Source organism: Orycteropus afer, unplaced genomic scaffold (assembly GCF_000298275.1).
Source record: "Orycteropus afer afer isolate SDZICR_OR568_19922 unplaced genomic scaffold, OryAfe1.0 scaffold00535, whole genome shotgun sequence".
NCBI lineage: Eukaryota > Metazoa > Chordata > Mammalia > Tubulidentata > Orycteropodidae > Orycteropus > Orycteropus afer.
The window spans coordinates 847,992-859,183 of record NW_006922122.1 but is presented as its reverse complement, the minus strand read 5'-3'; the positions used below and the strand labels follow the sequence as shown (position 1 = coordinate 859,183).

General features: G+C 35.7%; 1 protein-coding gene across 1 annotated transcript in view; it reads left to right on the top strand.

The window, feature by feature from the left end:
* Positions 1 to 4,158, top strand: part of FSTL5 (follistatin like 5) — an 813,440-nt gene extending 809,282 nt beyond the window's left edge. The window contains exon 14 of the mRNA XM_007955717.1: positions 3,456 to 4,158. Within this exon, the coding sequence (XP_007953908.1) occupies positions 3,456 to 4,158 (703 nt within the window). The remainder of the gene's footprint in view (positions 1 to 3,455) is intronic.
* Positions 4,159 to 11,192: the final 7,034 nt, after the last annotated feature.

Here is an 11,192-nt window from a genome sequence, read left to right as displayed (position 1 = left end):
GGTAGCTATTGTAAATGGTATTGATTCCTTATTTCTTTTTCAGCAATCTCTTTGCTGGTGTTGAAGAATCCAATTGATTTTTTGATGTTCAACTTGTATCTTGCCATGATGCTAAATCTCTCAACTACTTTCAGTAGATTTTTGACTGAGTTTCTTGCGTTTTCTAGGTTATGGGATCATATCATCAGCAAATAGGGATAGTATGACTTATTCCTGACCAATTTGGATGCCTTTGATTTCTCTTTCTTGCCTTATTGCCCTGACTAGGACTTCCAATGCAATGTGCAATAGAAGTGGTGATAGAGGGCATCCTTATCTGGTTCCTGTTCTCAAAGGGAATGATTTCAGTCTCTCTCCATTGAGAATAATGTTGGTTTTGCATGTATGCCCTTTATTATCTTAAGGAATGTCCGTTCTATTCCTATTTTCCTGAGAGTTTTGATCAGGAATGGGTGTTGGGTTTTATCAAATGCCTTTTCTGCACCTATAGATACAATAATGTGGTTCTTTTCCTTTGTTTAATTTATGTAGTGGATAACGTTGATTGTTTTTCTAATGTTGAACCACCCTTGCATATCTGATATGAACCACACTTGGTCATAGTGTATTATTTTTCTGATATGTTGTTGGAGTCTATTGGCTAAGATTTTGTTGAAGATTTTTTTATCTATATTCATGAGGGATATTGGCCTGTAGTTTTCTCTTTCAGTGATGCCTTTGCCTTGTTTGTGTACCAAGGTTATACTTGCTTCATAGAATGAATTTGAGAGGATTCCGTCCTATTCTATGTTGTGGAATGATTTGAGTAGGATTGTTGTCAGTTCTTCTATGAAGATTTGGTAGAATTCTCTGGTCTGTTGTTGGTAATTTTTTAATGACCTGTTCAGTTTCTTCTTTTGTTATGGATCTGTTCAACTTTTCCACCTCAGTCTGTGTTAGTTTAGGGAAGTACTGTGTTTCTAGAAATCTGTCCATTTCTTCCAAATTTTCAAATTTCTTGGAGTACAGTTCTTCACAGTATACTGATATTATCCTTTTTATTTCAGTTGGTTCTCTTGTGATGTCACTCATTTTGTTTCTTATTTATGTTATTTGTATTCTTTCCCTCTTTTCCTTTGTTAAATTTGCCAGTGGTATGTCAATTTTATTAATCTTTATAAAAAACAAATTCTAGTCTTGTTGAGATTCTATTGTGTTTCTATTTTCTGTTTCATTGATATCTACTCATATCTTTATTTCCTTACTTCTGGTGACTGTAGGCTTTTATTGCTGCTCTTTTTCTAATTGTTGGAGATGTTGAGTTAAGGTATTGATTTGGCTCTTCTTTTTAAAAAATTATTATTATTATTATTATTGTATTTTATTTATTTATTATTATTATGCTTTAATAATAAATTCAATTTTACAGAGAAGGGTTTGTTTTGCATTCAACATTACATGTATATTTAGATTCACTCCCCATTTGCTATCTCCAACCCTAACACAGTCTCCTCTCCTCCCTGCCAAATAACCATCTCCTCCATGCCCTTCACAATTATGCACTTCTGAGTGTTCTGCTTTTCCTCCATGCAAATGTTGCCCCTCTGGTGCCCTGTGGTCCATTGCTCAGAGGGATGCATTTCCATAAAGTATGTGGATGTGTCACCCAGGGTTGAGTGGTCTGAGTATACATCTTGTTTACTATTGGGCTGGGAGCCAGCCCCAGGGAGTGAGTTTTATTCCAGGCACAGAATGTATCCCAGGGCCATAGTATTGGGGATCTCACTAGACTCCACTTCTGCTCAACATTCTAAAAAAAAGTCTGGGCAGGGCGGGACAGGACACCTAGGCTCCATCTGAGCATACAGACTGAATGGAACTCCTGCTGGCCCAGAAGGTGGGTGGAAGGGATGGCCACGCCTCTGTTCACCAAGAGGATGTGGAGTATAAAATAACAAAAGGAATATTGTACCTTTCCAGTCATTGATGTCTGGAATGTCCTTGTGGTTTCCTGCAAGTGGAGCCTATTTTAAGTCCTTGGAATCTGGGAGAATGCTGTTTCTTTAAATATTCAGAATGATCCAACCACTTGTAAACATTCAAAATGGCCACACCCTCCAGATACACAAAGGTCCACAGCTTAGTCTGTCTTCCTCTCCGCTGCTTCCCCTTTGATTCACCAGCCACCAGTGGAGTCCTCTGTGCAGCCCCTGGCTAGTAGGGGTGATATTTAGGTTAATTCTTAGGTTCTAACACCACTCAGCAATATCCAAACTATATCTGTGCTGTCAGGATCTCTGCCAGACAGCACCTCCATATGTCTCCTGTTTTTGTGCTTTCAAGAAAGTTCTTCTACTAGGTGGAGTTTAGTCCACTGCTACGTCCTTCCCTTAAAAACTCAGGGCTCCAGGATTATCTTCTGTATCTGTGTTACTTGGTCCCCCTTTCCTTGTTGAAGAGGGTCTGTGCAGTCTGTCTGCCTGTTGCACCATCTCACTGGAACTGTGAAAGTCTGTAACTTGTGTTTTAAGTGTATAATAAAATAAAAGTTTGAATCATTAAAGTATACAAGGTGATCCTAAAATGTAAGAAATAGAATGCTGATAGTTATCTCTATCTCTAGCTAGCTCTGTCTCGAGCTTTATCTGTCTATCTAGCCAGCTATCTACCTAGAGCTATGGTGGTATAATGGAAAGGCATTTGACTGCTAATTAGAAGGTCAGCAGTTTAAACCCACCAGCTGCTCTGTGGAAAGAAGATTAGGTGATCTACTTCCATAAAGATTTACAGTCTCAGAAACCCAGTGGGGGTTGCTATGAGTCAGAAATGACTCGATGGCAGTGAGTTTTGTTTTTGGTTTTGGATCTATCTCTCTATGTATCATTTATCATCTATCTATTTACCTCCACATATATAAAACAAAAACAAAAAAACTCCGCATTCTGCATCTGTTAAGTAAGTCATTTGATGGAAATTAAAATGAGAACATTTGAATAATTATCCAAATAGCGATGTGTGTCAGATAAATTCAACAATCTTAAGACAATATAAAAATAATAAAATGAATGAAGTAGATTGACATTAAAACCTTTAATTTAATTCTTGCTGGGTCATTAACAGTTAACTAAGCTTTTTCAATATCAAAAGTTTAGAGACATACAAAATGATGTTTACTTTTTTATCTTCTGTGTTAAAAGCAAATTTTGTTGTTCCCATTACCTAGATTTATTGCTTTTAATTATTCCAGTTTCTACAGCATGAGTTATAATTGTTTGGAAGTAATGAAAGGATGACCTAGACAAAGGAGGAGGGCAGTGCAATTTAAAGTTTAATTCTAAAACACTTGTGACACATATTTCTCCACTGCCTGACAATTATTCCCTGGGCATTGATGGCCCTTTCCACCTGTCCACATACATTTTCTTATGGTAAGAACTCTTTAATTTCTTGTCTAACTTTGTTTTTCATCTTTGCAGGTTTGGATTTATTCTTCATAAAGATGAAGCTGCACTACAAAAAATTGATCTTGAAACCATGTCGTATATCAAGACAATTAACTTGAAGGACTATAAGTGCATTCCTCAATCATTAGCCTATACACATTTGGGAGGATACTACTTTATTGGCTGCAAGCCTGACAGCACTGGAGCAATTCCACCACAGCTCATGGTGGATGGTGTTACTGACTCAGTCATTGGATTCAACAGTAATGTAACAGGCATTCCTTATGTCTCCCCAGATGGACATTATCTTGTCAGCATTAATGACGTGAAAGGTCTTGTGAGGGTCCAGTACATCACCATCAGAGGAGAAATACAGGAGGCATTTGATATTCACACAAATCTGCACATATCTGATGTGGCATTTCAGCCATCCTTTACTGAAGCCAATCAGTACAACATCTATGGTAGTTCTAGCACACAAACTGATGTGCTCTTTGTGGAGCTTGCATCTGGAAAGGTTAAGATGATAAAAAGCCTTAAGGAACCACTCAAGGCAGAAGAATGGCCTTGGAACCAGAAGAACAGGAAAATCCAGGACAGTGGTTTGTTTGGTCAGTACCTGATGACACCTTCCAAGGATTCTCTCTTTATCCTAGATGGACGGCTCAATAAGTTAAACTGTGAGATCACTGAAGTTGAGAAAGGAAATACTGTCATTTGGGTTGGAGATGCCTAGGGCACTATTAGATAATTATTGAATAAGAGTTTTACAATACATTGCACTTAATCCATTGTTTAAATTTATAGCCTAACTTTTAAAGTTTATATTCTAGTCAAACAATGTAAGTTATTTGGTTGGCCCAAGTAAAATACATTATATTTTTTTTCCTAAAAAGGTACACTATTAGTAATATGGATCAGTTAGAAATATTTAATACAATATTTAATGAGAAACTACATCAATCATAAGAATCAAATCTATATGTTTAAACCAACAAAATAAGATTTTAAATACTTAAAAAATAAGTAACTGCAGGGAATTTCAGATGACTTAAGAATCACTTCATTTTGAGGGTAGTTTACTTTTTTTTTTTTTTCTCCTTCATACTTTTGGTATGCTTAAACTAGAAATAAATGATATTGTGGAACTTTAAAATTCTTAATTGAAAATATTATGTCCTGTCCACTGTTTATAATCTTTTGTGCCTTGAAAGGAATGTCACATGAGGAAAAAGAAGGCTAAAAGCTCATCCTAAACACTCTCACAACTAAAAAATACTTGTCATTAAAAGAAGAATGGCATCTCTTGAGTAAAATTCTGCCTTCAGTCATTTATTTAACGCTCAATGAAATGTCATTTGAAAGCATAAGTTAGCCTTAGGTTGTGTACAGGTGACAAACTGTATTTGACATTTGGAGTATAATCTATAACATGCTATGGAAAATGAGGAGGAAGGGAGGAAAATAATTACGGTAAAAATGTTTGTAATGTTTTCTCTACTCAGTTTGCTTTCAATCTCTGGAGTGCATTATGTTTTTAATGGAGGTTTGTCTGAAATGTCAACTGCTTACAAATGTTTGCTTTATTATTGGAGAATAGATTATTTCTTTTCACATAGCCCCTGTGTCATTGGGAGGAAATTTTAGTTGTAAAGAGAAATGAAATACCATTTCTGTCTGCTTGGATATATCACTTATAAGGAAACTGACACCAGGGAGGAAAAAAAAAAAAAAAAAGAAAGAAAAATTGTCAACAGAATTGATGAGATATTAGTGGGTTAGCAGAAATAGAAATTGGGACCATGGGAATAGGGCAACAGTGGTGAGTAAATATGTATTTCTCCATTGCCTATGCTATTTAAATATGACCTGTCAAATAACTTCATTCTTTAATAATTTCCCTAAATGACTTCTTCAATTCCACTCCTACATAATCTTTAAATTATCTCACTAACTGTGCTATAGTTTGAAACCTGAGTAAATCCTCTTATTTGAGACACAACAAAGAAGTTAAACTTATTGCTTTATTTTATGAGAAAAAAAGAAGAAAAAAACCTGTACAAGTACATTAAAACTAGAAAGTTGGTTCATTGAAATAAGCAGATAATTTTCCAAGCATAAAGTGATAGCTGATATGTTTTGAGACTCTCTTTACCTTTTTTTTTTGTTGTTGTCTTTATGTTGCTAAAGAAGGCTAATGGGCTGGTGAAATGGCCTCCATTTACTGAAAGCAATCAACTAAGGTCTTTTTTAAATATAAATTTTATTCAAGTTTAAATTGTGTAAAACTGCTTAGAAACCTGAAATTTTATAGCGTGTAATATCTTATGTGTATATAGCATTCTAAGCTGTGTGACACAGTAGATTTCTTCTTAGCTTGAGGAAATATTATGGGAAGTAAATTTAACAAATAGCAAAAATCAGCTTATGTTTCTTGTTACTTAATCTGCTTTCCTTTTTAGCAGTTTCTCCCTTGTGAACATGAACCATTCTAAAGTGTCTGTGACTTAATGATTTAGTATATGTCTTTCTCATACATTCTTCTTACACCAAGTGAATGTTCTATCTGTAGAAATTGCTTGACAAATGGAGAATAAACTTCTTACATTTTAACCCTGGAGAGTTCAGTCAATGTTTCAATGTACATACCAAAGTTTATTTTTCTTTTCTACTAATGCTTTAACCATAGTCGGGTGTACTGCATTAATTTGAAAGTTATGGTATGGAGTGGAGGTAGAGAGCAAGTAAGAGAACATAAATGAAGAAAATAATTTAATTTGTCTTTTGGTACTAAATCTGAGTTGTTATCTCTTCATTATTTAATGATTAAAGCAAGATTTTAAAGCAATGCTTAAAGGAGTAGGTATCCAAATGGAATTTCAAAAATATACAGAAAGGAAAAGTATTTTTCTTTCCACATCCATATGTTCTTTTCTTTTTTTAAATATAGTGCAAATATACAAAACAAAACATTAGCCAGTTCAGTAATTTCTATATATATGATTCAGTGATATCGATTATATTTTTCAAATCGTGCAACCATTATTGCTACCCTTCTCTAAATTATCCCATCACCATTAACATAAACTCAATGTTCCCAGGTAATAATTCCCCCTTTCCCTATCATTGCCACACCTGGTAAGTATCATATAAATGAGATGATATAGTAAGTATCTTTTTGTGACTGACCTATTTTGTTCACCATGTTTTCAAGTTTCATCCATCTTGTGGCATGCATCAGGACTTCATTTGTCTTTATGGCTGAGTAGTATTTTATCCTACCTATATATCACATTTTGTTTATCCTTTCATATGTTGGTGCACATTTCATTTGTTTCCATATTTTTGCTACAGTGAAAAGTGCTACAGTCAATATTGGTATACAGGTTTCTGTTTATATTCCTGCTTTGAATACTTGTGGGTATATATCTAGGATTAGGATTGCTAAGCCATATGGTAAACCAAAAAACAAACCAAACTCAGTGCCACTGAGTCAGATCTAACTCATAGTGACTCCTCCTTGGCTTTCTGAGGCAGTGTCTCTACAGAAGTAGATTTACCAACCTTCCTTCAGAGGAATGGCTGGTGGGTTTGAACCACCAGCCTTCTGGTTAGCAGTCAAATGCCTTAGGCACTATGCCTCCAGAGCTACCATGTATTAGCTCTATGTTAAACGTTTTGAGGAAGCACCAAACTCTTTTCCATAGTGCCTATCCTATTGTACATTCCCACTACAAATACTACTCTTCGGAAGGAAGATGGGGCAATCTACTTCTGCAGTGATACTGCCTCAGAAACCCAAGAAACAGTATCTATGAGTCGGTCTGACTCAGAGGCACGTAACAACAACAATAACACTACAAATAGATGAAATTTACAATTTCTCCACAACCTGGCCAACACTTCATTTTCTATTTTTTTTAATCATTGTCATTCTAATGAAGGGTGAGGTAGTATCTCACTGTGTTTGCGATTTGCTTCCCTGTAAGGAGCACTTGTGGTACAATAAAAAACAAAACTACATTCACTGATGTCCAGTTGGATCCAACTCATAATGACCCCTCCTTGGGTTTCTGAGGAAGTATCTCTACAAAAATAGATTAACCAATCTTCCTTCCAAGGAGTGGCTAGTGGGACTTAACCACCAGCCTTCTGGTTAGCAGTACAATGGGTGATTGCTAACCAGAAGGTTGGTGGTTCAAACCCACCACACACTCCACAAGAGGAAGATGGAACAATCTACTTCTGTAAAGATTTACCACCTTGGAAATGCAAAAGGGGTCACTATGAGCCAGAATCAACTAGATGGCACTGAGTTTTTTGTTTTATTTTGTTAAGTACTTAAGTGCAAAACATCTGCTGTTTGAACTCAGCAGTTCAATGAGAGAAAAGACCTGAAAATCTGCTCCTGTAAAGATTGTTGTTTTTGTTATGTGTCGTCGAGTTGGACCCAACTCATAGTGACCCCTCCTTGGGTTTCCGAGGCAGTATCACTGCGGAAGTAGATTTCCCCATCTTCCTTCCGAGGAGTGGCTGGTGGGTTTGAACCACCAGCTTTCTGGTTAGCAGTCAAGTGCCTTAGGCACTACGATCTACGAAATCCTTTAAAACCACCTACCCTGTACTACTGGATCATTCTGAGTTAGAAATGACACTGCTACACACAATAACAATGTCTAATGATGTTTAGCATCTGTTCATATGCTAGTTGGCTATTTTAATATCCATTTTGGTGAGACGTCTGTTCAAATCCTTTGTCCATTTTTTGATTGGGTTGTCTTTTTGTTGTTAAATTTCATTCATATACTCTTAAACTAACAAATATTGAACCATTTTTGAACACTATAATAGTTAAGTTATTGACATATGTGATTCTTTTAAATGAGCTGACATGAGATTACTCCGTAATTTTTTGAAGTATATTATCTTTTCTGACACAATAGAGAAAAACATAGAGTAGGTACTAACCAAAAAAAAAAAATGCAGAAGATTTTGAATAACTGATATATCAACCAACATTATTCTATGCACTTACTGATAAAAGTGTATTTCAAATAATAATCTCATCAATTGAGGCAGCAGCAATGGATGTTGAGACATGAGTAAAGATGGGAAAACAAGAATGAGAAGATGAAAAAGGAGGTTTCATTGAACAAAAGTGACTGCATGATACAGATAAGGCAGAAAAGTAGATTATGATCAGATTTTTGGAGAAATGAGGGAGGTAGGGATTGATTGAAACCAGTTTAAAGAGTTTGGACTCAGTACAGAAAATAGGTACCTGGCAATTTTTTCAAGAAAAGAAGAAGTATAGTGAAAGCTATTTTAATGTTTATTTTTTTCATGGAATTTGACTGTGGAAAAGGAAATTGGAGGAAGAGGTACAATTTTGGAGGCTACTGTAAAATTTTTTAAGTTTATGGTCCTTAAAAGATAGGTAAATGTTATCTTGTGAAGAACAATTAAATTTAAAGTACACAATAAAATATGTTGTTGTTCTTACTATGTGCCATCGAGTCCGACCCGACTCATTGCAACCCCTCCTTGGCTTTCCGAGGCAGTATCACTACAGCAGTAGATTGCCCCATCTTCCTTCTGAGGAGTGGCTGGTGGGTTTGAACCACCAACACATTGAAACATAGACAATGTTAACTGAAATGGAAACAAAATAAATATGGTTCACAAAAATAGGCAAATATGCCAGATCCTCCAGATGATATCATCTATAGAAATAAGTTCAACTGCAAAGGAGCTTATTCAAGTGCTGAGGAGCAAGGATATCTCCTTGAGGACTAAGGTGCGCCTGACACAAGCCATGATATTTCCAATCACCTCGTATGCATGTGAGAGCTGGACAATGAATAAGGAAGACCGAAGAAGAGTTGATGCTTTTGAGTTGTGGTGCTGGTGGAGAATGCTGAAAGTACCATGGACTGCTAAAAGAACTAACAGATCTGTCCTGGAGGAAGTGCAGCCAGAATGCTCCTTGGAAGCAAGAATGGCCAGACTTCGTCTCACCTATTTTGGTCATGTTGTCAGAAGGGACCATTCCCTGGAGAAGGATGTCATGCTTGGTAGGGTGGAGGGTCAATGAAAGAGGGGGAGGCCTTCAACGAGATGGATTGACACGGTGGCTGAGATGATGGGCTCAAGTATAGCAGGGATTGTGGGGCTGGCGTGGGATCAGGCAGTGTTTCATTCTGCTGTGCATGGGGTCACTATGAGTCAGAAACGACTCGATGGCACTTAACAACAACACAACATAAAAATAAGAAAACCAGAAAGAGAATCAGATTTGCCTGAGAGAATGAAAATTTGGATAAAAGATAAAGTAAGTGAAGGTAGGGCAATGAAGTGGTGTCACTATGTACAGCATACCAATAGACTTTCTGAAAACCATTCCACTCTTTGATTAAATTTGACACTCCTTTTTTGAAAATAATATTAATAATCTCCCCATTTATAACTTTATCACCTTTCAAACTCCACTCACAAATTATTCTCAGAGAGGTTTTTTTTTTACAAAATAAATTGATTTTACTGGATTTAACATCCCCTTGTTAAAATTTTAAATGCCGAGATAATGTTTAATTATATCTGACAACTGATCACATTATGTAAATTTTCAAGTGAGAAAAATTTTAAGAACAATATTGCTATTCATGGAAACAAGTATAGCTCTAAAATAAATGGAAAGTTTCAACCCAATGTTACAGCCTTATGAACTCATAAGAGACCCTTTCTAATGTCAGTTGTCCACATGTCTACCATTTAGCCTGTTCCTTTGTTGAATAGAAAAAGAGAAAATAAACAGAACTTACCAGGAATCCACTTTCAGTTTTATTCCAATCACACTCTTACTAATATTTTTCACCTCTTCTGAGAAACTTCATAGGCAGAAATCAGGCCATAAAAATTGCCATCTGCTGTCTAAAGTCATAATTAATGTGTTACTTTCTAGAAGAACAAGTCTTCACCAGAACATATAAGAAGAGTATTGCTACTGTTCATCTATTTTCTTTGAATAAATGTCACAGTTATATTAATAATAAGGGCACTTTAACAACTGATTAATAATCAGCAGCAAGGTGTGTCTATCCGTACAGTGTTTGAAGGGTGATAATGCTCAGCCATTTTACAGTAATTTACAGCTACAAATGGTGGGTGGGAGAATCTTCATAGTTGTTCTTTTTCTGCTAGGGTTTAGTGATGATGAAAATTTGCAGTGTTTTGGAAATTGTCTTCAAGTCTCTGATTAATTTTGTTAAGTATTCTTAGTTGTCTGGAATTGAGAAAGTACACACTAAAATATGAAACATGCTCTATTGTATTGTGTGACAGATCTTTAGGAAGATTATCTCTAAAAATACATTTTGCCACACTGATTAAGAATCAAAATTCCTTCATTGTCAAAAGAATATACTGGTACTTACATGGGAAAAATGTCTGCATAATTCATTTGTAAAAATTATATTTCTATTTTCATGAAAAATTATAATATTATTTTACATATTTGTCTGTTAATGTATTCTAAATTACAAAGACTAGGGGAAAGCTCTCATAATAATCAAGATAGGAACAACAGAAAAAGGTAATAGTGGAAAATGGATACACATTAAATTAATCTACTGTGCCTGGGCTTACCCACCTATTTTGAAATTGGTTGCTCTCCTAATTCAATTTTCTATTATTTGTTAAGGAGCTCTGGTAGCATAGTGGCTAAGACACTTGCTTGCTAACCAGACGGCTGGCGGTTCAAACCCACCAGCC